This window comes from Ailuropoda melanoleuca, chromosome 7 (assembly GCF_002007445.2).
Source record: "Ailuropoda melanoleuca isolate Jingjing chromosome 7, ASM200744v2, whole genome shotgun sequence".
Taxonomy (NCBI): Eukaryota; Metazoa; Chordata; class Mammalia; order Carnivora; family Ursidae; genus Ailuropoda; species Ailuropoda melanoleuca.
In genome coordinates this window covers 39,528,541-39,555,759 of record NC_048224.1, presented here as the reverse complement: position 1 = coordinate 39,555,759, position 27,219 = coordinate 39,528,541, and the positions used below count along the sequence as shown (strand labels likewise).

Below are 27,219 nucleotides of genomic sequence, written 5' to 3'. Positions count from 1 at the left end.
TATTATTTTGATGGTCTTAATTTTTTTCCAATGGATTTTATTTAAATCTGTCTCATTAAACGTTAACACATTATTGTTATTCTTTGTTTGGTGTAAAAAAAAGTCATTATTAAATGGAAGCATCTTAGTTGTTTTTTTTTAAACAAGAAAATATTTTAACAGCAGAATCACCATCCATACATAACAGGTACTAAGTGGCATTTTTCCTATTGTTTTGGAACTGTGGCTGAAACTGAGGGCAAATGGAGCTAATTAAGCACCATGTATTCTAAGTTCAAAAACTTCCAGAAGCTGGGGTCAGATCCCTCACAGACTGCTCACAGATCTGCTCACAGACACATGGAAGAATAAATCTGGCCCTGCCACTAACCTCAGTCTCCCAAGCCCAGGTCAGTACAAGGGGAGGCCTGAGAAGCACCAGGAGGTTGACATCTCTTTGAGAAAGGAATGCTTCCAAGTAGAGGCTCTCCTCACACGCTTCTGAGGAGGAAGGAGCCACTGACCCTTTCAATGGCAAGGTAGTTTCAAAATCATCACTTTTAAAGTTCAAGAATGGAGGATTGGCATTTTATTCCCTCCTTGGATATATGCTTACCAGTGGAGAAGCTTACATTCTCAACATCTTCTGTGGTAGAAATTTCCCATGGAAAGAGTAAGCACTGACTGAAGAAGGTCCTTAGGCTTGAGCCTTTTTCCTGGTACACTACCAATAGGGCCATCACCAAGACAAGGAATCCTAGGAGATGGGAGCTCTCCCGTGGGGGTTAGGGAATGGTGGAAGAGGTCACACTTAGGCCAGAAGACTCATGTCACAGAAGAAATGGGAGGGAGGGGCAACTATTCGTAGGGCTTTCAAAAGATCTGCCCTGCAAAAGAGGTGGCATTTTGGATGGTGCCTCAGTTTCCCGGGGTTGCCTTAACGAAGTCCCACAAATTGTGTGGTTCAAACAACAGGAATTCATTATCTCACTGTCCTGGAGGCCAGAAGTCCAATATCAAGGTGTCCACAGACTGGTTGCCTTGTGGGCTGTGAGAAAGAATCTGCTCCATGCCCTCTCCTAACTTTGGGTGATTTGCTGGCAAATTGTATAATTCCTTGGCTTGTAGATGGATCACTCCGATATCTGTCTTCACTTTTACCTGGCGTCCTCCCTGTCTTCACATCATCTTCCCTCCACGCAGGTCTGTCTCTGAGTCCAAATGTCCCTTCTTTATAAGGACACTGGTCATGTTGGATTAGGGACCACCATTATGATCTTATTTTAACTTGATTACCTCTCTAAAGGTCTGTTTTTTTTCTTCCAAGATTTTATTTAAATTCAAGTCACTTAACATTTAGTGTAGTATTGGTTTCAGGAGTAGAATTTAGTGATTCATCACTTACATATAATACCTAGTGCTCATCACAGCACGTGCCCCCTTAATGCCCATCTCCCATTTAGCCCATACCTACCCACCTCCCTCCAGCAACCTTCAGTTTGTTCTCTATAGTTAAGAGACTCTTATGGTTTGCCTCCTTCTCTGTCTTTATCTTACTTTATTTTTCTTTCCCTTCCCCTATGTTCATCTGTTTTGTTTCTTAAATTCCATACATGAATGAAGGTATATGGTGTTTGTCTTTCTCTAAGTGACTTATTTTGGTTAGCCTAATATACTCTAGTTCCATCCACGTCATTGCAAATGGCAAGATTTCATTCTTTTTGATGGCTGAGTAATATTCCTCTCTCTGTGTGTGGTGTGTGTGTGCATGTGCGTGTGTGTGTACACACACCATATCTTCTTTATCCATTCATTAGTCAATGGACTTTGGGGCTCTTTCCATAATTTGGCTATTGTGGACACTGCTGCTATAAACATGGGGCTGAATGTGCCCCTTCGAATCACTGTGTTTGTCTCCTTTGGGTAAATACCCAGTAGTGAAATTGCTAGATCATAGGGTAGCTCTATTTTTTAACTTTTTGAGGAAACTCCATACTCCATTTCCAGAGTGGCTGCATCAGTTTGCATTCCCACCAGCAGTGCAAAAGGGTTCCCTTTTCTCCACATCCTCGCCAGCATCTGCTGTTTTCTGAGTTGTTCATTTTTCATTTTAGCCATTCTGACTGGTGTGAGGTGGTATCTCATTGTGGTTTTGATTTGTATTTCCCTGATGATGAGTGATGTTAAGCATTTTGCATGTATCNAAGCATTTTTCATGTGTCTATTAGCCATTTGTATGTCTTCCTTGGAGAAATATCTGCTCATGTCTTCTGCCCATTTCTTAACTGGTTTATTTATTTTTGGAGTGTTGAGTTCGATAAGTTCTTTATAGATCTTGGATACTAGCCCTTTATCTGATAAGACATTTGCAACTATCTTCTCCCATTCTGTAGGTTGCCTTTTAGTTTTGTTGATTGTTTCCTTCGCCATGCAGAAGATTTTTATCTTGATAAAGTCCCAATAGTTCATTTTTTGGAAGCATCTCATTAGTTTTCATAAGTTCTATTTTATAAATAGTTTGTAATAGTATTTTAATGTTGGGCAGCACAGAAATCTTTTCTAGTCTCCAATTGGTAGATATTAAAAATCAAGATGGAATGTTAGTGAAACTTGCCAGTAATATTTATATCTGGGACTGCAGAAATGCATAAATCATCCTCATCCAGTCACTCTACACTTCTCTTTGGAGATTCCCACAGAGCTTTACAGAAGAAACATGAATATGGGAATCAAAGCACCATTTTATTAATAGCTGAGCCAGTTCGTAAAAATGTTCATCAAGAGGCGAAGTTAGAGAAGCTAGAATGGAGCACATAACTCAGGGTCAAGCCCAACAGAGACCCTGCTCTAAATCCTGGGAGCCAATACTCAGGCATCAGGCTGGGAGAGCTGGCTGGGTTCTACGAGGTGCCCTGATGGTGCCCACCTGGGCATCAGCGGTCCCCAGACATGCAGACCTGGAAAAGGCCAAAGAATTGAGCAGAACTCTGCAGCCACCTGGTTTAGGGGAGGAGTGTGGGGGGGGAGGAGGGTGGGCAGAGAAGCGTGTGGCGTGGGGAGAAGAACTAAAATTTCCCTTCCTCTATAGTAGAGGTTTTATTTTTGTGTTGTAGTTTTGTTATTAATGTCTCCTTATGCTCTGTGGTCAGAGAATATGGTCTGCAAAAGGTCCGTGTTTCAGAACTTGAGATTTTCTTGCTGGCTGTTCCTCTGTGCAAATTTTTCCTGGACATTTAAAAAGAAACTATTTTATACATATTTACTATATCTAAGAATTCAAGCTTATATGTAGTATTTGACATTTTTATAAACTTATTTGTTGTCCGTTTGATTGGTGATAGGCCAACAGGAACAGTTACAATTGTGTATTTAGAAAATCAGAACATGATAAGCTTTCATATATCTTTCCTGCATCTTTTACCTTTTATTCATATAAAATGCTTCTCTTTGTCTCATTGAAGGCTTAGCCCTCGATTTCCACTTTTCTGCTATGGATATTGCCAGGCTTTTATGTGTTTGCTTGATGTACCTTTACCCACATTTTATTTAAATTTTTCTGAGTATTTTTGCATTGACTCTGTCTTAATCTGAAACTTTCGTGTTACTTCTGTCACCCTGTTTTATATTTTTTGTGTTAAAAAATATTTCTTTCTGTTTCAATTCTCTTCCTCTTTCCTGCCTGCTCTCCTCTGGCACTCTTCCCCCATGTCACTAACTGAAATATACACTTCAGTAATTTTTCATACATTCATAGAGCTGTGTGACCGCCACTGCAGTCCGATTTTAGAACTTTCTCAACATTCCCCTTTTCTGTGAAATTCACACAAGTGCAATCATAGAATATGTAGTCTTTTGTCTCTGGCTTTTTTGCACTTAGCGTCATGTTTTTGAAGTATTTTGTGTACATCATTTCATGGAGCATTATTTTATTCCTGTAATTGCTGAATAGTATTCCGTTGTATGGATACACCACATTTTACTGTTCTACTCACCACTGGGTGGACCAGCTTTCGGTCATCACGAATAATGCCGCTATGACTATTCTTGTACAATTATTTGTGTGGCCATATTTTCATTTCCCTTCGGTAGATTCTCAGGAGTGGAGTCTGTGGTAAGATTTGTGGTAAGATTCTGCCTGACTTTATTTTTTGCTTATGAAAACACAAGTTGATCAGTAGACCATTTTTATCAGGCACAACTGGTCTTCCTATTTCTCTCCATTCCTTTTTTTTCCCAAACTGAGAAAGGTATCCTTTATGTAATTGGATATGCCTTTAAAGTTGTTGCTTTAATTCAGACCTTTTGGAATGTGGGGCCCCAGTGTTTTTAGTTTTAATTTGTTTTAACTGAGATATAATTCACATAACATGAAATTTACCATTTTGAAGTATACAGTTGTGTGGTTTGGGGTATATTCACTATGTTGTAAAACCATCACCACTATCTGATTCCAGAATATTTTCATCATTCCAGAAAGAGACCCCATACCTATTAGCCATCAGTCCCAATTCCTCCCTCCCCCATCCCCCGAAAACCACACTAACCTACTTTCTATTCCTATGGATTTGCCTATTCTGGAAATTTCATGAATATGGAATCATACAATATGTGGCCTTTTGTGTCTGGCTTCTTTCATTTAGCAGAGCGTGGTCGACGTTTTAAGAAATAGTGTATACCAGTTTACATTCCAGATTAGCAGTATATGAGGGTTCCAGTTCCCTTGGATAGCGCTGTAATGATCGCAACCTTTGTTATTCCCATGAAATCAAAACAGAAGAGATGTGCCTGCTTAGAAGTAAACACTTCTGTCTGACTTGTGTCAATATGGCAGGAGTGTGGACAAAGAGATGGGAGGAGAAGACTTAGCCTAATCCCATGTGGATGGTGACTTTGTTTGGGGCCTTCTAGTGAGGTGTGAACACTCTGGCATTTCCTTCCAGTGCTTCCTTGAGCTTTCAGGTAAGTCTTTCTAGTTTTTCCCACATTCCAGGTCTGGATTGAAGTGAGGAGAGAAATGGTACACTGTCTGATTTAGGAAATTCAAAAAGGCAATATGAAATAGCATCCCTCTCCAGGATGACTCCTCTCTCGCTTTTCTTTTTTTCCTGGAAGGAATGAACGGTGCTTTCCAGCTGAGTTTGCAAGAGTAATCTTTGTGATTTATGTGATGATATGAGTTAGTCAGAAAAAAGAACACTTGTTGGGGCACCTGGGTGGTACAGCGGTTAAGTGTCTGCCTTCGGCTCAGGGCGTGATCCTGGCATTCTGGGATCGAGCCCCGCATCAGGCTCCTCCGCTATGAACCTGCTTCTTCCTCTCCCACTGCCCCTGCTTGTGTTCCCTCTCTCGCTGGCTGTCTCTATCTCTGTCGAATAAGTAAATAAAATCTTTAAAAAAAAAAAAAAAGAAAAAATAAAATAAAATAAAATAAAATAAAATAAAATAAAAAGAAAGAAAAAAGAACACTTGCAATTCTGATAACCACCACTCTTCCCTGCCGCACGGCTCTCCCAGAGCCAGTCCTGTGGCTTCCGTCTCCGGAGAACCGATGCAGCACGGTGTTGCAGGAAGAATTCTGAGTTTGGCAGCCAGATTTGGTTTTGTGGGCTAGCTTTGTCAGGTCCCTTGGGGAATTACTTCCCTCAATGTCATTGCTACTGAGGTTAGTTATGACAGGTGTTAGAAGAACAAATATAACACAGCAGAGAGAGGAAGGGTGTTAAACCTGTGATTCGCTGAAGGGAAACAAACAAACAAACAAACAAAATGAAAGTTATGCCAACATTTATTTCTTAAGTCTTTTGTTTTGGGCCCTAGAGCAATTAATAAAGACAAGTTGGATGAGTTTCCTTACAAGTTGAAAGAACAAATATCTCTGATGGAAAAATGTAGTGACAATGTCCTTGAATATACGTGGGTGGATTTTCCCAAAACTCGCATCACCTTTTTGGCTATCACCTATAGCCTATGGGCTCTTGGAGGTGTCTTCCTGGAGGACAGTCCAGGCCCTATTTAAATCACTGTTTCCCTTTCTTATTCTGTAGCTTTGGGTAGAAAGAGCAGTTCGAGAATGTGTTCAGTAAACCAGTGCAACTAACAACATATGGCATGAAAAATAATGACATATTCAGAAGGCTACTTTCTCAGTGGAAAACACTGAGTTTGGAAGGAGGGTGGGCCTTCTCCAGTAACTACAATTCAATTCAAATCAACTCCAAAGTATTTAAGTAAATTTATAAATGCATTTTTAAGAGTTTGTATCTCTCCAGCAATTTTGTGGGGGACTTTCCTCCTAAGGCTATTATTACACATTATGATTTGCAGAAATATTTATTTATAAGCTGTTAGGCAGCTCTAAATTGTGTTCTATCATCTTTCTGTCTTGGACATCAATACGTTAGCATTTTTCAAGTGATATATCATCAAAGGTGGCTAATGGCATCTGGTTCAATGTCTCTTTCTTTAAGCGATGTTCTTCCCTGTGATCTAGGACATTTGAGAGCCTCCAGGTGCGCAGGGAGTGAGCATACACAATACTTAATGAGAGTCAGACAAATGTTCTGCTGAAAGAATTGTCTAGAGGTTGTATTGCTTGGTTCAACAGCTGTTTTTATTACTTATCACTTATATTATTTGATTTTTCTCACAATTGATTGTGATAAATGCCACAAACTCATGAAGGATATGCAGGAATAATTCTGTAAGTTTGCCTCTAACTAATCTTCATTCTAGCAAATGTTGCATTCATCTAAATCAAATTCTCATATAGCATAACAAAGAGTGTCTGATACTTGAAAATTAGTATAAAAAAAGAAACCATAGTGACATGCATTTCCCATTTACCTTTTTTACCTATTGGGAATAAAGATTATCTACACTTAGATTCTTTCATTTGCAGAGAAGGTCTCCAGTTAGCTGCCTGGAACTTTCTTTGTAATCTTATTAGTCAAAAATAAAATGCAAAAATTAAAACAGTAAATCAATTTATTTTTAATATTCAAAAATTTCAAAGTTATGAACCATGGGTTTTGTCTACTTTTGATGACATCACACCTGGCGATTTAGTTCTTCATTTTAGTATGTGCTTGATCCCCAACTAAACTCAATATAACATGTCGTTTAAGTTTTTTGTTTAAAATTATGATTTTTGGGGGGCCCCTGGGTGGCTCAGTCAGTTGAGCATCTGACTCTTGATTTTGGCTCAGGTCATGATCTCGGGGTCATGGGATTGAGCCCCACAGCAGGCTTCACACTGACCGTGGAGCCCGCTTGGGCTTCTCCCCCTCTCTCTCCCTCTGCCCCTCCCCCTGCTTCCACTTATGCACTCTCTCTCTCTCAAAAAAATTATTTTTGTATATAATCAAAGAAATTCAGGGGCACCTGCATAGCTCAGTCGGTTAAGCATCTGCCTTCAGCTCAGGTCATGATCCCCGTGTCCTGGAAGCCTGCTCTTCCCTCTCCCTCTGCCTCTCCCCTCTCCCCTCTGCTTGTGCTCACTCTCATGCTCTCTCTCTCTCTGTCAAATAAATAAATAAAATCTTTAAAAAAATAAATTCATACTATGTCATTTGTTTTAACAAATAGAGTTTTGCCTTTACATATTATGAAAATTATCAGACTATATTAAAATCAACTTTTACTACACTGATAAGATACTAAATAAATTATTTTAAAATTAAAATTGCTTCTATATTATATACCATGCAAAAATGATGTTTTTTAATTCCTAAAAAATGGGGAAAATATATGAGTAATTAACAGAATGCATTAAATGAACTTTATAACTATGTATAAAGAGCTGTAAATACATAAAAAGTACATATATGTGGGGCACCTGGGTGGCACAGCGGTTAAGCGTCTGCCTTCAGCTCAGGGCGTGATCCCAGAATTATGGGATCGAGCCCCACATCAGGCTCCTCTGCTATGAGCCTGCTTCTTCCTCTCCCACTCCCCCTGCTTGTGTTCCCTCTCTCGCTGGCTGTCTCTATCTCTGTCAAATAAATAAATAAAATCTTTAAAAAAAAAAAAGTACATATATGTGTATACAGATAGATAGATGATGATAGATACATAGATAGATAGGTAGGAACCCTCTAGTTCCATCCACGTGGTTGCAAATGGCAAGATTTCATTTTTTTGATGGCTGAGTAGCATTCCATTGTATATAGAAAGATATAGATAGATAGATGATAGATAGATGATAGATAGATAGATAGATATAGATAGATAGATGATAGATAGATGATAGATAGATGATAGATACATAGATGATAGATAGATAGAGATCTAAGGAAATACCTTTTGCTGAATATCACTTGTGAATACGTAGTCTATGTTTGATGAGGAGCAGTGGAAGAGAGGAGAGGAGAGAAGTAATGGTGGAAACAAATCCTTGGTTTATACTACCAAACTGTTGTCCTACACACCTCCTTTTAGTAAATCCTTGTGGTCCCACATAGAAAATTTACCTCTTCTCCAGGTGTCTCCACCACCTTTCCCCAGAGTATGGGATATGAGGCTCTGCCCCAAATACCCCACATGTGTTTTCTTTTTTCTAGGACTAACTCCTATTTGAGAAGTGAAGGGTTTGGTGGCAGGTCTTCTAGACCTTTCGAGGGTCAAGAGAGTAGGCCTGAATATTGGGTGCTTTATCTTTTTTCTCACGCTAGTTTCTTTTCTCTTCTACCACCTCTGAAGGTGACCCACATGGCCAGGCAGGCAGAATGTTCCCAGAATCAGATGGACCGCTAATATGCGTTGTATCACCAAAGAGTAAACAGCTGTCTTTGACATACAGACAGGGGTGTACAATGTTGGCATGGAACTTGGGCTGGTTTCCTGACATGAATCTTTTGACGTGCTCTCTTGATTCTCAGAATAATTTTTATTTCTCCAGTCTCTGGGTTCTACAATTTCAGAGTTGGCCTCCTGCTTATATTTGTCTAGATTAAGTATCTGTTCATAAAACCAGTCATTATGCAAGTGGCTAGTCGTTCCCCTCACCCACTATCCTGTGTCAGGTCCCAGATGTCTAGTATGAGAGAGGAAACAGGTGCCATCTCTGTCTAGACTCTGTGGGAGCAGGGTCCATCATTTCAGTTCCTTTCTGGTTTCCTGAGACGACCTTGCCCCTGCTACGACTACCAGGCATACCTCAACTTGGGCATGGCTAACTATGAGATCTCATTGTGGGTGCAGTGAACCTTGAAATGGTCGTAAGCAATGCATAAAAGTTACTCCATTTCCTAAAGTCAGAAAAATGTCCCTTTCAAAACTGAGCAGTGGTCTCTATAACTTTGCTAGGAAGTTTTGTTTTTCCTAATACACAGGATTGCTGCATGTATCATGGTCCCCTGATGGTAAAAATCATGAATGTGTCAGTTTTTCATGGTATTGAGTTCCCCTTGCCTTTCTGGCTGGCTCTTGGAGGGCCCATAAAAGAATCCTTTTACCCAGCTACTTGAATGACATGTTATAGCCTACAAGAGATAAATAAAGGACCCAATAATGGGAACATCATGGCAGCCTGAAAAATCATAACTATCTATCATAAAGGGAAACTCACTTCCAAATGGACCACAAAAGCCAAAAATTATTCTTTCAATTGATTGTATAGTTAAACATGTTTGACAATAACCTGACTATAAAGCCTGTATCTGGCCTTATTTTACTTTTTTTAAATGTTAATGTCAGTCTTCTTTGCTAAAATATAGGCTCTGTGAGGGAAGAGACTGTTTCTTTTCTTTACCATTGTGTCATCTGTGTCTTCTGTTTACTAGGTGGTCAGTAACCAATATTGAACAGTAGGAAAAAAAAGTGGTCTAGTCAAAATTTTATTTTATTTTTTCCATTTTTTAAAATTTAAATTCAAGTAATTAACATATAATGTATTATTAGTTTCAGAGGTAGAGGTCAGAGATTCATCAGTCTTATATAACGCGCAGTGTTCATTACATCACGTGCCCTCCTTAATGTCCATCACCCAATTACCGCCTCCCCCCACTCCACCCCCCTCCAGCAACCCACAGTTTGTTTCCTATGATCAAGAGTCTCTTATGGTTTGTCTCCCTCTCTGATTTCGTCTTGTTTTATTTTTTCCTCTCTTCCCCTATGCTCCTCTGTTTTGTTTCTTAAATTCCACATATCAGTGAGATCATATGATAATTGTCCTTCTCTGATTGACTTATTTCGCTTAGCATGATGCTCTCTAGTTCCATCCATGTGGTTGCAAATGGCAAGATTTCATTTTTTGATGGTTGAGTAGCATTCCATTGTATATATACACCACACCTTCTTTATCCATTCATCTGTCGATGGACAGCTGGGCTCTTTCCATAGTTTGGCTATTGTGGACATTGCTGCTATAAACATTGGGGTGCAGGTCCCCTTTCGGATCACTACATTTGTATCTTTGGAATAATTACCCAGTAGTGCAATTGCTGGGTCATAGGGTAGCTCTATTTTCAACTTTTTGAGGACCTCCATAGTGTTTTCCAGAGTGGCTGCACAAACTTGCATTCCCACCAACAGTGTCAGACAGTTCCCCTTTCTCTGCATCCTCACCAATATCTGCTATTTCCTGACTTGTTAATTTTAGCCATTCTGACTGGTGTGAGGTGGTATCTCATTGTGGTTTTGATTTGAATTTCCCTGATGTCAAGTGATGTTGAGCATTTTTTCATGTGTCTTTTGGCCATTTGCATGTCTTCTTTGAAGAAATGTCTGTTCATGACTTCTACGCATTTCTTGATTGGATTATTTGTTCTTTGGGTGTTGAGTTTGATAAGTTCTTTATAGATTTTGGATACTATAGTCAAAATTTAAAAAAGGTTTTTTGTCAAAAAAAGATATAAAGATAAGTATGGATAGAATTAGAAACATTGATTTACTTTCCAAAACACTATCAAAGGTCTCACATAAAAATTTTAAGCTAAGTATTAGAAGACAGAAAACAAAGGGGAAAAAAGGAAGCATAAGAAAAAATGCAAAACATAAAATTTAAGACAAGATGCCAAATTTATCAGTAATGACAAGAAATGTAAATGGGTAAAATTATCCTATCAAAAGACAAAAACAATTGTACTAATTTTTTGAAGTTTCTGCTATTTATTTATACTTAACATCACATAAATAAATTTTACTGGTGCCAAACAGGCCATTTGAAAAGAGCTACTGTTATAAAATCGAAGCCATGAACACAGTGAGAGTGCTGGAGGAGTAGAAGTTTTGGTCTTTGTGAATAACCAGTCATTTAAGTTGCATCCAAAAAGAACAAAGGAGGCAAGATTGAAAGTAGGAAGATAGAAACGTGTCATAGTTATCCATTTTTAGAAATAGTACCACCTTCACCTCTAAGTAACTTTCAGGTGATAGCTATTTTATGGGCCCCAGAAATTCATAATAAAAATTAAATTACCCAAAAGGCATAGACGAAACGTTCACACAAATACAACTTTGTATAAAATGCTTCTAAATAGGGGTGCCTGGGTGGCTCAGTCTTTAAGCGTCTGCCTTCGGCTCAGGGCGTGATCCCAGAGTCCTGGGATCAAGGCCCACATCAGGCTCCTCCGCTGGGAGCCTGCTTCTTCCTCTCCCACTCCCCCTGCCTGTGTTCCCTCTCTCGCTGGCTCTCTCTCTGTCAAATAAATAAATAAAATATTTTTAAAAAATNATTTTAAAAAAATTAAAATAAAATACTTCTAAATATGTAGAACTATACTTAAATCCATCATACCATCTGGGTTGAGGGTGGAAATATAGGCAGAGGTTGGGTCCTGAATGGACTTGTAAACTATGTTAGATTTTTCCTTTTAAACGCAATGGGAGCTATGTAAAAGCTTTAACTATAGGAAGAAACATAATTAAATTTGCCTTTTAAAAGGATCATGCTATCAGTCCTACAGAGAATAAAGAAGATCTAGAAGTACTATGGAAGCCAGTTAGGACGCTAAGACAAGAATCCAGGAGGGAGAAAATGGTGGCCTACATAAGGTGGTGATAGTGGAAAAGGAGAGGAGTAGATGCATTTGAGAGGCAGTTAGAAAGTAGAACAGATAAGATCCAGTGATTGGTTGTGTGGGTAAACACAGTAGATTTTATTTCCAAAGATGGTTCCCATCCATATCAAGAGATGGAGCCTTTCTCCACCCTCTTAACTCTGAGTGCTCCCTGAGTCTACTCTGACCGATAGAACATAGAAGTAACTGTGTTGGTTCCAAGTTAGTACCCAACTAGCCTGGCCATTTCCTGTCTCTTAGAACCTCTATGTAGGAAATATGACTATGCAGAGAACAAGCTGTGAAAAGCCCACGGCATTGGAGAGACTTTGGAGAATGAGACGCCATACGAAGAGAGATTGAGTACTGAGGTGCCACACAACGTGAGTGAAGAAGACATCTTGAAAGGAGATCCTCCACCCCAGGAGGTCCTGACTGATACCACGTGGATCAGAGATGAGCTGCCTAGCCAAGCCCTTCGTGAATTCTGACCCAAAAACTCATGAGTAAAATAAATACCTGTTTTTAACCACTATGCTTTGGGAGTAATTTTTTATGCAACAATAGATAACGAACACAGGGAGAGAGAGGGGAAAACGTAATAGGAATGCCTAGTTAATGGTGGTGCCTTTTTCTGAACTAGAAGATGGTTGGGAAGATGATTAATTCACTTGAGTGTCATTCATCAATGAGAAACCCTTGTGGACTTTCCAGTAGGTATAGAAGGAGTTGGTAGAGTGGCTAGAGTGAAACAAGAAAATGCAGAATCCCCAGGAAACCACAAAAGGGAGAGGAAAAGGAAGAGCTTGTTAAGAAGGTCATGAAGGAGAGGCCAGACCTCAGAGGAGTGTGGAGATTCAGAAACCAAGGCCAAAAAGAGTTTTAAGAAGGAGAGAAAGATGAACAATGTCACCTTAAGATGGAAGAGATCTCAGATCTTATATGGATGCCAAAGTGCCCATCAGATTAGCGACTGCAGGATGGGCTTTAGGCAAAGTGATGGGAGAGAAAAGCAGACTGAAGTTCATTAAGGAATGGGAGGAGGTGAGGACATGAAGACGGAACGCTGACAATATTTAAGATCAGTTTGACTACAGGAGAGAAGGGTCAGAGGGATGTATCTTGATGAGGACAGGGGTGGTTGAATGATGCTTTTTTTTCTTTAAAAAAATGATATTTGTAGCAGTTAGGGCTGCTATTGTTTACTTGTCTTCTGGCTTCTATGTTGCTGTGAGAGGTATGAGTGTCTCCAACCCCTAAGCCTTTCCTGGGTGGAAATCATCTTGCTTCTTCTTGGCTTCCCCTGACAGGCTCCCCACTTTCCTTCCATATTCTATCTCTTCCGTCAGCTTTCCATTTAAAAAAATAGTTCTGACACCTGAGTCTACTATTATTTCCTCTACAATTCTCTTTGTGGGTTTATGGCTTTTAAAAAACATTCCTTTTACTGTCATGTGACTGGGTTTTTAATGTGTCCCATTTGCCTTGTTTAATTGGAATCCCTTGCTCATGGAATACTACCACCACCACCTATGGGGCCAGAGAGGCAACGATCATACATTCCCCGAAACAGAAATCTTACAGGTCCTATTGTCTCATGGCAATGGAAAAGGAGAGGTAAAAGTAGAGATAACAGGACTCAGCTGGGACCTAGAAATGAGGCGTAGTGGGTTTGGTGTAAACCAGGGGTTCTTTCCCTCATGGTCCTTTGGTACCAGCAACTGCCAAATGTGGGCACAGTTGGTGGCCATGAGGAGTAGGCCTGAGCCAGATGGCCCTTCCTTCGTGGTCTTGTTTTGGTCCCCTCCCTGAACTACACAGAACTTTGTGGTGAGTGGAGAGGTGTCATGTGGTGGCCTTACTCTCCCTTCTCTGGTGATATAACCAGTCCTTCCTGCCCAATGCCCTCAAGAACGCAATTACTCTGGGGGAGGGGATGCCCTAGGGACCCTTGCCCAGCGGACATGCTGTTAGTTCGTGGCCTCATTATTATGGTAATGATACAGGTTTCTTAGACCTTGTCACAGGATTCCTCTGCTGTGACTCTGCTTCTGCTAGGCAGTGGCTCCCGTTCTCCGGGCTGAGTCTAGACAGGGACCAGACTTCTGGGTCCTCCCTGGCATGGACCAAGTGTGCTCCCCTCAGCTCCACGCAACCCATCTTTCTGGCGTATCCTCTGACAGCCTCCTCGCGACCATCCTCCTCACCAACTCAACCTCCACTTCTCCATTCTGCTGCGGGAAGCGAATTATTCTTCCTGAATACAGCCTCCTATCTTTCTTAGGATTAAATCCCAAATATAGGAACAGCCAAGATACGTCAACAATTCAAGTTCCTAGTTAACATTTATCGGAGTTCTCCCAGCGTGTCAAACGCTGCCCTAAGCACGCTGCGAGGAGTGACCCCTTTCATCCTCACAACACTCCATCAGTCATGTTTCATTGATTCTGTGAATTCGTTTTCACATTTTAACATCTCTAAAACCCAAATGCATCTTATAACAAAGAGAACACTTGGTTTAATTGATAGCATTTTTTTTCTTTCTCAATGGTACATAAAATAGTGCTGTTATTCATTTTAACGACGTCATGGCATCTTAGATTTGATTCTAGCAGCTCAAAATGTGCTACCTTTGTGAACTGCAGTCTGGGAACCACTAAGTTAGAGAAGGTCTGATGTCCCATTGTGGGATTCTTTTATATTTTAAGGCCTCAGCAAGAACAGACATTTACTCTAATACTGGGCCCCTGCATTGTCCTTTTAATTAAGAACACTGGGCTTTCCGTTTGGTGAGGGGCAGAACTCTCCATCAAGCCTGCTTTTGCTACCAACAGCTGCTGGAGGGCTGGGCAGTTAACTTTACAGATGGCATAACAGAAAAAAGGAAGAGAAGATTCTCACGAAGTTTCATTTATAAACCTCAAAGACTGTTCTTTTGGCAGTCTTACTTTTAAAGGCTCTGCCCCATATAGCCTCATTAGAAATTATAAATTAAATCCCTTCCACTACAATAGAGACACAAATTAAAGATTTGGCTTCCTTTTAAAAATTCTTTTCACTTGTGGAATGTGATTTTTAAACTATGACTTCATACCTACTTGGGTTTGGGATTCATAAATACTGTCTGTGTTTTCCCAGAACTCCCGCCACGGGGATATTAGGCGGAAAGAGGCTTTGCAGGGTTCTGGGCATGCAGGCAGCAAAAGTGGAAGGAAAACTAAGAGGGAGAAGAGTGCCCACGAGACTGTCATGGGCCCATCCTCAACCCACCAGGACCACGTGCTCTCCTGCATGAGGGTCAGGAGGAAATATCTCATGAGACCCTTCACCTTCCTCCCACTGCTGAGTCATGTTGGAGCTGAGCCTGCCCCTCATGCTCAGATCGCCCCTCATGCGAGGACAGGGGTCCTTGACCAGAAGTTGGACATCTCTTGCAGTTGCTGAGCCTTGTGGTGGTTCCTCCATGTTTCTGCGTGCTGGCTTCTGGCCTGAGTGGCAGCTGAGATGTGAGGTTTGCTCCTCTTCACAGGGAGGTGTGGCAGCCAGGAGAAATGGGCAGACAAGTTCTTTGGAGACTATGTTCTTGAGTTCTTTCGAGAACCGAGTCCGTAGTCCAACATCCTTCCATTCCTGTGCCTGGCTAAAGAGCCATGACCACATAGCAAGAAGAGAACCCGTCTATCACCAGGCTGAGGCTGCAGCTTAAGACAGTGACTCTCTTTATGCTGGATAAGGCCATTGAACATGCATCTCACTGCTCCAGAACCAGGGGAAGCTTGCAGCAGTGGCCTGCCCGGTCAGAGAAGTACCATCCTTCTCTCACCTTACCTGCTAAGAGTAAAATGAGGAAGGGGGCTCACACTATCCATTTGTAAGCCTGTAGCATGTCTGTTGGAGAAGAAATTTCTGTGGGAAGGGTGGAGGTGTGTCTGAGGGTTTTAGTAGAGTGGGTGGGTGCTACAGTTTTTTGTTTTTTTGTTTGTTTTTTGTTTTTTGAGATTCAGTGCAGCACAGAGGTTAAATCACCAACTTTGGAACCAGACTTCCTGGGCTTCGAGCCTGGCTTTATTCCTAACTGGCCATGTGACCTTGGGTTGGTTACTTGATCTCTCCGTGCCTGTCTTCTTATCTGTAAAATGGTGGTAATAATAATAATGCCTCTCTCCGTGGGTTGATGTGAATATTAAATTACTAATCTATGTAGAATACATTAAACAGTGCCTGGCAACAGTGTCAGCAATTGCTCGGTGCCCTTAGCTGTAGATGCATCACCGCCACTAGAGGGAGCTGTGAGCCTTGGGGGCACGATCCCTCCCCTTCCCCGGATTTCCGGACTGAGGAACTCAGCCAGGAAAGAGCCCCTGCTCTCCCCGTCGTTTGAGTAGGAAGAATTTGTCGTTGCTGGAGAATCAGCTGACCATGGTGCGGGAGAAGGGCAGGTTGAGGCCAGGCCACAGAAAGGCCAAGCAAGCCGGAGTTGTCCTCTCGAGCCCGAGCTGGGCCCTGGGATAAATGTGGACCCCACCCCACCCCCACCCCGACTCCGGGGCAAGGGGGGGTAACTGTTGAACTTGGGCTTTTGAGAGAATAGCGCCCATGCATTCCCGCCTAGGCTCCCTGAAGCAGCCAGAGAAAGGGAGTCAGCAGGAAGGACCCCTGGCCTCAGAGTGAGGAAGGAGAGCATCTTGAAGGAACGCGGCCTGAGTCCGCGTGAGGGAGCTTGGAAAGGCACGAAGAGACGAAACATGGAAGTGGAGAACTGAAACCAGATACAAGCCAGGATCTGAAGGGGAGGTGAGAGGCAAGACGAGAGCGAGTGGCTTAAGGAGGATTGTCTGAGAAGCACACGGCGACAGGAACATTGCAGGAGGCCTGCTTCCAGAGGCTTCGGGGGGCGGGGGGCGGGGGGCGGGAGGAGCCCTCCTGGGAGTCTCTCCTGGGCAAGCCTCCTTCCCTGCTGTGTGACCCTCCGTGAGGGCCTGAGGCCTCGTGGGCCCGTCCCGATGGTCTCTGTCTTGTAGAGAGCTTTCTACAAGATAGCATAGCAGCGGGCCCAGACCAGTGCTGCCTCTCTTCTCACGGCTTCGTTTGCTGTACCCCTGGCAGAAACCAAACGGGGCTCCCAGCCGGTGGCCCTGAGACCTGTCACAGTTTCCGCAGCCAGTGGCTCCCGTCTCATGGATTTCCTTGCTGCGCCTCTTTTGGACCAACCTGCCCCCTCCCTGGCTTGCTCTCCCAGCAATGTCGGGATTTTGGCAGCATTTTCTGTGTGTACGTGCGAGTGTGTGGTAGGGAGATGCTGAGATCAGAGACGGAGCGTCTGGATTGTGACGGAGATGGAATCTTCGTCTCCGCAAAGTGGGTGAGGGCCTCGAGAAAACTCATCGTATTTATAGAAACAAAGCAATGTGACATTTCTCACCCCGGAGTGTGGTGCTGTGAAGCTCACATCAGCTATCCTGACTTCCCCAAACTGCCTGTGTTCCGAAGGGGGCACTTTGGGCTCGAACTTGCCAGGGCTTGCTAGAGGTTCCTCGTCTGTGCCTGGCATTTTAGTCCTTAGCACTACTCCTGGCTGAGAGGTGTTTCTGTAAGAGGAGGCAAACTGTACCCCCGTTGCCTCACTGACACACAGCCTGCAGAGAGCTGGGCCCGGGCAGCCCTCGCGGGGCAGCTTTGCTCTTGTGGTTTCTCATCTGGTGTAACAGCTACAAGGGGGTCGGTTTTCTCATGTTTTCTCCTCGGCTCAACGGCCACTCAAGGCACATGGCATGGTGTGGTGTGGCCTCCTTCCTGGGGCCCCTGCCTCCTCTTGCTGGCCCAGAGTCTTCTGTTATCATAGAAGCCGCTCTGACCTTGGTTGATCCACAGTAACACAAATGAGGGAAACACCGTGGGTCCCTGCGTCCCATGGCCAGCCTTGCTCCCTGGTCCCTCTGCTCCGTATCAGAAGGTGGGAAACGCTTCCCAAATTTCTTCATTTTGTCTTGGAGAGAGTAGCCCCGTTTCAGGAAGTGGGACTGTCAGTTGCCTACCAGAAGCTTCCTTCCAGTCTCTATATCCACGTGCTCAGGCCAGAAATCTCCACATCATTCCAGATCCCTCTCTTTCTCTGACCCTCCTCCTCCAGTCCCTGAGAAAGGCCTGGCAGTTCTGTCTTCCTGAGGCATCTCAAACCGCAATGGACGTATTTCACTTTTGTGACAAGAACAAAATAAGCATGTGGGTGTGTGCAGGGAGCAGTTAGGGGCAGTTTTTCTATTTAAAAAAGGCCAGAGACAAATAACCCAGTCAAAAAATGGGCAGAAGACATGAACAGACACTTCTCCAAAGAAGACATACAAATGGCTAATAGACACATGAAAAAATGCTCAAAATCAGTAGCCATCAGGGAAATGCAAATCAAAACCGCAATGAGATACCACCTTACACCAGTCAAAATGGCCAAAATTAACAAAACAGGAAACAACAAATGTTGGAGAGGATGTGGAGAAAGGGGAACCCTCTTACACCGTTGTTGGGAATGCAAGCTGGTACAGCCACTCTGGAAAACAGTATGGAGGTTCCTCTAGATGTTAAAAATAGAGCTACCCTACGACCCAGCAATTGCACTACTGGGTATTTACCCCAAAGATACAGACGTAGTGAAAAGAAGGGACACATGCACCCCAGTGTTCATAGCAGCAATGTCCACAAGAGCCAAACTGTGGAAGGAGCTGAGATGCCCTTCAGCAGACGAATGGATAAAGATGTGGTCCATATATACAATGGAATATTACTCAGCCATCAGAAAGGATGAATTCCCACCATTCTCATTGACATGGATGGAACTGGAGGGGATATGCCAAGTGAAGTAAGTCAAGCAGAGAAAGATAATTCTCATATGGTTTCACTCATATGTGGAACATAAGGAATAGCATGGAGGACTATAGGGGAAGGAAGGGAAAAGCGAAGGAGGAGAAATCAGAGAGGGAGACAAACCATGAGAGACTATGGACCCCGGGAAACAAACTGAGGGTTTCAGAGGGGAGGGGGGTGGGGGAATGGGGTAACCAGATGATGGGTAGTAAAGAGGGCACGTGTTGTGATGAGCACTAGGTGTTATGTATAACTAATGAATCATTGAACACTACATCAAACACCAATGATGTACTATACAGTGGCTAACTGAACATGAAAAAAAAAGGGCAGAGGAAGTAGGGAGTGGAGGTCAAGGGTTTGATGGGGTGGGAACAAGAGTTTAGTTTGAAGAAAGGATGAAAAAAAGCTGAGTTTTAAAATAAATTTCCCCCTCCTCCTCTGCGACAAGAAAGCTTCTGAGAATTAGCACGTGTAGTGCTAATTAAAACCTTCCTGTTTTAAATACCAAGGTTTGGCGCCATTAGGTCAGATTTCCTACAGGCCCATAAATGTGAGGGTGGAATTCTGCCAGATTGTGTCAATCTCAGGTTACCTGGCGGTTTCCCTGGAGACAGAGTAGCTCAGGCATTGCCAACAGAGGCCGGCCCGGGGCAGGAGACTGATGGGTGGTGAGGACTTCTTCCTTGGGTCTGTGGCTCAAGGGCTGGTCTCCTTCAAGGCAGGGACTCTTTCAGACAAGGCCCAGGAGGGCAGCCTTTCCCGAGGAAGAAGGTGGGGGCAGGGAAAACAGGGTGGAGGAGAGGAGTTTGCTAGCCCCAGAAGACCATGACCCCCTGGGAGCTGGTCAGAGGCTGGGTCATGAGAGGATCCAGTGAGAAGGGCCTTCTTTCTGATCTGAAGACTGGGGTAATTATGAGGGGACGAAGAGATAGCCTGCTACCATACCTGCCAGGTGCCGGATTCTAGCTGGCGCAGACATATTCCCCACCAGCTGGGAACTGGGGAGACCAGGTAGCTGCCTCAGGTTCCTCACAGATGTTGGTTTCCCACCCCTAGAGATGGCTTACTAACAGCCCCAAAAGGAAACCCTTGTACTGACCTCCCCTCCTCCCCCAACCCTTCAGCCCAATGAGAGGATACGGAAATGGCAACAAGACCTAAGGCTTTGGAGTCTCATTTCCTGGGTTCAAATTTCCAGCTCTACCACTTATTGGCTGGTGAGTTTGGGCCAATTACTTAACTCCGTAAGCTCGTTTTTTTTTCATTTGAAGAATGAAGGAAATAATATCACATACCTTGTAGATTGTTATGAGCGTCAAATGAGATAATGAAGTGTTTGGTGTAAGGCCTGGTCAAACAAAATAAATGCTTAATACATTTTAGCTGTGATTACCAGCTCTGCAAGGAGATGCCTAGGGCAGAGCGTCTATTCTAGATCCTGAGTAACAAACGAGAGGGCAGAGTTCTTTTTTTAATATATAATTTTTATTTTTTTTTTTTATTTTAAGTAGGCTCTTCACCCAACGTGGGGCTCGAACTCACAATCCCAAGACCGAGAGCTGCACGTTCCACTGACTGGGCCAGCTAGGAGCCCTGAGAGGGAAGAGTTCTAGGGTAATGCAGGGCCTGTTGCAAAGGGCCTTCCCTGGTGCCCCCCAACTATAGCATCATTGTGGTGGAAGGGAATGGATGCAGAAGGAGCAGCATCCCAGAGGCCTAAAGCTGCTTGGACTCTGCCCCCATCCCAGACCTTCGGGGCACCCCAGGTTTGCTGTGCCCCAGAAATAGAAAAGCTCAAATTTCCAGAAAAATCATGGTGAAAGACAGTCAACCTCAGGAAGTTGATAGAGGTTGACTGACATTAACTTGAGCCCAAAGAGGGAGACACGTGGCCAGAAGAAAGGGGAGAAGTAGCCATCTGCTGGCTAGTGCTTGGGGCTGCTTCTTTCATCTTGGCTCCCACTGCCCAAAGGGGTTCATGGCTCAACTCTGGGGACACATGGACAGATGGGGGCGGTGGGGAGGAGGAGGGGAAAAATCCATGTCTGGACTCACGATGCTGGCACTGCTCCAAGGGAAGGAAGTGGTTTCACCGGTTTGGGGCTTGGTAAACCCAAGCTGCCATAGCTATCCACTTAGCACAGAAAACAGGCAGGAAGAGCAAGAGAACGGAGCGGAAGAGGAAGGTCATGTACTGCGGTGGTGATGCTGTTGGTTTTACATCATTCGGGGCCAATTACTAGCTACATTGATGAGGGGGCTGCCTTTGACAACCCCAGAGCAGGGCCCCAGGTGACTCACCCATAAATGGAGTGAGGGTCTTGTTTAAGGTCAGTAGCAAATCAGAGGGTTTGTGGAGCAGGTGTTTCATTGGGGGTGCCCACGGGAGGAAAATCCCAGCAGGCCTCTCTCCTGCATGGCTTTCTGTGGCTTCTCAATCCCCAGTGGCTCCCCAAGCTGTCTGGCCTTCCTGTGCTGTGGGTGCTCCCCTCCCTCCCTCCTTTTCCCTCCCATCTCCTTTGGAGGTCACCGTCAAGGACCCATGCCCTAGTTAAGGCTTGAGTGCAGTGGAGAGGGAAATCTCCCTGCTTCTTCCCCTAGAAGGCCAGCCCACAGACTGTCTTCCCCTTAATGATTTTATCCCCACTCATGAAAGAAAAATAAGCAGCCTTGCAAAACCAACCCATCTGGGAGAGTTACAGAACTTATGCGGTTTTTCCCACTTGGGTCTCTGATCCATTTCATTCGCTCCTTCATTCATTCATGTGTTAATTCATTTATCCGTTCAACAAGCATTTACTGAGCACCTGCTGTGTACCAGGGACTGGCCTAGGTGCTGGGGATACAACAGCCAACAAGGCAGACGCGGACATGTCCCTGCTCCCGTGGCGGTCCTCACTCCCCTGAGAGTCAAGGAGCCTCTGCATTTGTGTCCTCTGCTATCTTGATTCCCACTGGGAGGCGCTGCCCCCCAGGAGCTTGCATTTTAGGCCTGGGGCAGGAGTAGGAAGCCTGAGCTGTTGACCTGGAGCAGCGAGGAGCAATGCAACTGGGGATAGACGTGCTAGTCTTGTTGGAGAAAAGCCAGAAGTTAGGGCCAAAGGGGTGGGGCCGTGGGTAGATCTAAGGTGTGGGTGCGGGGCTGCAAAGTGAGTGGAGGCATTTGGAAGAGGTCAGGAGACAGAGGGTAGTGGAGGTGGCTGTTGAAAAGCAAGGGTATCGGGGCGCCTGGGTGGCACAGCGGTTAAGCGTCTGCCTTCAGCTCAGGGCGTGATCCCGGCGTGTGGGATCGAGCCCCACATCAGGCTCCTCTGCTATGAGCCTGCTTCTTCCTCTCCCACTCCCCCTGCTTGTGTTCCCTCTCTCGCTGGCTGTCTCTATCTCTGTCAAATAAATAAATAAATACATAAAATCTTAAAAAAAGAAAAAAGAAAAGAAAAGCAAGGGTATCAGGAGCCCATCCTGCTGGGAGCTGGCTGAGTGGCAGGAAATCAGGGGTTTGGTTATGGTAACAACAAAAGCATCATGACACTTGCTGTCAAGTGTGCATGCAGTGCCCCCAGTGTCTGCGCGGCCACCAGCCGGAGCCAAAAGTTAAGACCAAGCTGAGCCCACTGCCCCCCAAAACCCCCTACTCCCCACTTCAAGCTCTTACTATCGCCTATATTTTGCAGTGGATATTAAGATAAAGCAAAGGCAGAGTAACAGCGGCCTCACCCCAAGTGGGCAGTTAGCATCTCTGAGCAACTCACCTCTTTACTGAGCCTTTGTACATTCCAGGAATGATTCTCTTTGGGCATCACTGTTGAAGGAGGCACAGATTCAAGTGCGTCAGGGGCCAGGCAGGAAATATAAATGAGTGTCGGTGAAGAGAATGGACCCTCGTCTTCAGAGAAAACCCATGGGGACTGAGGCCATCTGGGAAGTGCTTGCCCTTCAAAGCATGAAGCCCAACGGCCAGATCTTCTGTTTTGTTTTTGTTTTCGAGAGAAGACAGAAATCCAGATTATAATATGAAACCTCTACATTGTTAAATGTTGACAATTCCTCTCTGGAACTTCTTTTTTTTTTTTTAAGATTTTATTTATTCATTTGACAGAGAGAGACAGCCAGAGAGAGAGGGAACACAAGCAGGGGGAGTGGGAGAGGAAGAAGCAGGCTCATAGAGGAAGAGCCTGATGTGGGGCTCGATCCCAGAACGCCAGGATCATGCCCTGAGCTGAAGGCAGACGCCCAACCGCTGTGCCACCCAGGCGCCCCTCTCTCTGGAACTTCTGTTATAGAAATCAAATGAAACACAGCTGAGAACTGTCCATGTGCCCCTCGGCCTTGCAACAGCTCAGCAATATCGACACCGAATCTGTGCTTGGAACGCCTTCCCCTAACAGGTTAAATCCTTCCACAGAGATAGTAATACCTTTAGGGTAGTGATAATACCGCTTTTTACCAAGCTCTAAAGTAGCTTGGAATTTCCATTATCTACTGACTTTGGGAGAGGTAAGACGGGAGGAGTAGGGAGAAGATGGAAGCATTGCGGGGAAGGCCGCTGCGTATTCTCGGCCTGACTATGTTATTGATACCTTATCTCATTCAATCCTCCTAGCCTGTGGCGGAGATACTTTTCCTGTTTTCCAGAGGAGAAACGTTCCTGAGGTCACTCAGACTCAGAGCTTTTGTATATTCTATAGAACTGAATATTTCCAGTATATTCTGGAGAACTGACAGGAGGGATATCTGGGCCCATGGCCTCAGGAGAGCTGACGCAGCCAAGCTCTCGCTCTGTGTCTTGCTGGACTCACTCAGTGTCGCGGTGCTGAGGACGCACTGAGCACCAGGCAGCTGGGGCCGAAGGGATGGGGGGAATGTGGGCATCGTCCACAGTCCCTGGGGCAGCCTGGCTTCGCACACAAGCATCCTTCACACATACCTAGTGGGCACTTGCTTTCTGCTCAGCACTGTTCTTGGAAGATTGAACAAGGTAGAAGCCGCTGAGGACCCCATTTCTCCCTGCAGAGAGCTTTCAGTCTGACAGAGGAGACCCAGGACCGCAGAGGACATCGGGTCAAGGATGTGAAAAGCAACCTGTTTCCAAGTGCATGATGAGGGGGTCAGATGGGCCCTCCCACGAAGACAGAATTGGAAGGTTATTCAGAGCTGGGGGAGGCCCCGTGAGTAGGGCTATTGGATGTCTTCTCCAGGAATGAGGCCTAGAGGAGGGAGCCAGGCACCAGAGCTGCTCATTCAGTCCCATTCAAATCACACATCTGGAATACCATTCGTAGAAGAAAAAGGAACAGAATATATACATGCTACAACATAGATGAGCCTCAACAGCATTACGCTAACTGAAAGAAGCCGGACACAGAATGATTCCATCAACATAAAATGTCCAGAAAAGGCCAATCCATAGAGACAGAAAGTAGATGAGTGGTTGCCTGGGGTTGTGGGTAGAAATGGGGATTAACTGTAAATGAGGATGGGAGATCTTAGGGGATGATGGGAATGCTTGATACTGGGTTGTGATGCTAGTTACACAACTCAGTAAAATTATTAGTGAATCTTATGGTATCTAAACTGGTTTAGACACACACACACACACAGAGGCCTCGAGGAAGGCAGAAGCACGGCATCTTTTAACACAAGGCGAAAGAGGAAATTAGCTCAAGCCCAGATGGGCTCTGGGTCCCAGATCTGCCACCATGTCATCAAACCTGATCGGACAGTTGGACAGTTTGTAGCCTCGAAGGAAGAAGAATGTGGGTGCACTACGCGACTACGCCAGACTTGCAGGAAGGAGGCAGACCCCACCTCAGCGAAACTGGTGAGAACAGCCCCATCCCTGAGTGGGTCATACCAGAGCCTTCCCTGGATGTGCAAACCTACTGTTGGCCATGCTTTTAATCCGGGAAAGGGTTGGTATTTTGCTGTTTCTACAACAACGGCTCCCTGGAGAAGGCAGGGCTGACTTCCGGAATAAAAGAGTTAAATCTTTCCTTGGAAGAGAGAAATAAGGAACCCAAAACATGGGTGGTAACCGTAGAGATGATGAAACCGATCACTGGATTCTTCGTTCACTGGCTAGCTATGTGATCTTCTGTCACATGAACTAAAATCATCGTCTCGTAAGCCCACTCAGCTCGTTTCCTTGTCTGTACGACAGGGGTTGAAATCATGCACTCAAAGCACTTAGTGAGATATCTCCTAGGCAAGTACTTTATTCATTTAACAAATGTATATGAGCTTATACTATGTATCAGGGACTGAAGGGACACCAGCAAATATAGAAACAAATAACATGATTTCATAGAGATGAGTGTTTTGAAAAAAGCAAAACAGTAATGGAATAGAGAGTAACTGGATGGGGTGGGGGTGGGGCTAGGGTGGGCGATTTTACAGCAAAGTCAGAGAAGAGAGGGCCTTTCTGAGCTGACGACACTAGAGCAAAATCCCATATAATGAGAAGAAGCCAGCTATGCAAGGATTTGGGAGGAACATTCCAGGCAGAGAACAGCAAGTACAAAAGCCCTAAAATGAGAATGAGTTTGGTTGGAGCCACGACTAGGGTGAGGCAAACTCAAGTGCTCACTCTCAGGGTCCAGCAAGTACAGGATTAGATCCTGTCTTTATTTAAAATATTTTGGTTTTGTTTTGCTTTTAGTTGTTTTATTGAAGTATAATTAACACAGTGCTATATTAGTTTCAGGTGTATGATACAGTGATTCAACAGTTCTCTACATTACTCACTGCTCATCACTATAAATGCACTCTTTTTTTTAATTTAAATTCAATTTAATTAACACGTAGTATATTATTAGTTTCAGAGGTAGAATTTGATGATTCATCATTTGCATACAACACCCAGTGCTCATTACATCACGTGCCCTCCTTAATGCCCATCACCCAGTTACCCCATCCCCCCCATTCCCTCCTGTCCAGCAACCCTCAGTTTGTTTCTCTATCATTAAGAGTCTCTGATGATTTGCCTCCCTCTCTGTTTTCATCTTACTTTATTTTTCCTTCCCTTCCTCGATGTTCATCTGTTTTGCTTCTTAAATTCCACATATGAATGAAATCATGTGGTATTTGTCTTTCTCGGAAATTTTGCTCTTTTATTCATCCTGGGCTTTTTTGCATCACTGCATTAACATATTATTTACTGTGATTACTAAGTTTTGGGGCACCTCATAAATTTTGCAAGGCCAGTGCCTCACTTATCTTCCCCTAGTGCTAGCCCTGTGGGCCGAAAGCAATGGAGTGAAATGGTAGCCGCTGTTGATGTTGCTCTTAGGGATACTGTCTAAAAAAGTTGGGATGGGCCTCTGGGCAAGACCTCTGATTCTGTGATTTTTTTAAAAAGATTTCATTTATTTATTTATTTATTTATTTATTTATTTATTTATCTATCTATCTATCTATTTATTCAGAGAGCACATGCGTGCAGGGGAAGGGGTAGAGCTAGAGGGAGAGGAGAGACCTCAGGCTGACTCCCCACTGAGCGCAGGGTCTGATGTGAGGCTCAGATCTCACAACCCTGAGATCATGACCTGAGCTGAAATCAAGAGTTGGACGCTTAAGAGACTGAGCCACGCAGACGCCCCGATTCTGATTCTATGATTTGAGTGTGAGGTCAGGATTACTGCAAAAATAATCTAATGAAAAATATTTCTCTGTTTTCCTTTTTTTGGAAAAATTAAGACCCTGGGTTATACTCTGAGACGTGTTTGCCAGATTATCCTCAGACTCGTCATTCCAAGTCCACCAGCGTCCCCTCTCCCTCCTCCTCTGGGGCCACATTTGCTAAAGGGCTGCACCAGAGTCTTCCCCCAGTCACTCCAGGTGGGGGGAGAATCCTGGGGCTGCCCACTGTGGGGCCCTTCCAGCCAGTCCGTCCCAGGCCCGGCCCCATGCTAACACCAGTAGTCTTCCCCAGCCCCAGGTGACCTCCTTGTTCTGCAGAATTCCTTTGAGATTAAAAAAATGTGTATAGCACAGCTCTAACAAAGCCTCATCTGCTGGCTCTTGCAAGGCCTCCGGCATCTCCGATGCCATTGGAAGAAAACCCTTCCACCCTCTGTTCTGCCAAACCCCTGGGAGGGCCAACTTGGGGTGTTCAGCGAAACCATGGCTCCCCCAGGTAGCTTTGCTTTTGCACGTTGCCAGAGCCTTGTGTTGGAGATCTAGGCCACGTCTTGTTTTTGCTTCTGGCCTCATTTATTTTCCCTTGCTTAGGGATTGGAAAGAAGCAGCTTCCTTCCTTCCTGATTTGTAGCAATTTTTAGGACTCCTAGCAATCTTTATGCAAATAAGCGCCCAGTAGCCGGCTGAGGTATCTTATCCTCCTTCCCTCCTTCCTCTCTCTCATCCAACAGATACAGTTTTTGAT

At 44.3% G+C, this 27,219-nt stretch overlaps 1 protein-coding gene across 9 annotated transcripts in view; it reads left to right on the top strand.

Moving 5' to 3' along the window:
• Positions 1–27,219, top strand: part of SUSD1 (sushi domain containing 1) — a 227,771-nt gene that overhangs the window by 162,046 nt on the left and 38,506 nt on the right. For 2 of the 9 annotated variants that reach the window (XR_004626538.1, XM_034664271.1), the window contains one exon: positions 12,237–12,507. The exons of 3 other annotated variants lie outside the window; for them this stretch is intronic. Coding sequence is in view for 5 of the 6 variants with exons in the window: in XM_034664271.1 (XP_034520162.1) it covers positions 12,237–12,280 (44 nt within the window). In the remaining variant the exon portion in view is untranslated. Of the gene's footprint in view, positions 1–12,236; positions 12,508–20,344; positions 20,451–22,937; positions 22,948–27,219 lie in introns of those variants that run through there. 4 more of the 9 variants (XM_034664265.1, XM_034664264.1, XM_034664267.1 and 1 more) reach the window with 4 other exon arrangements.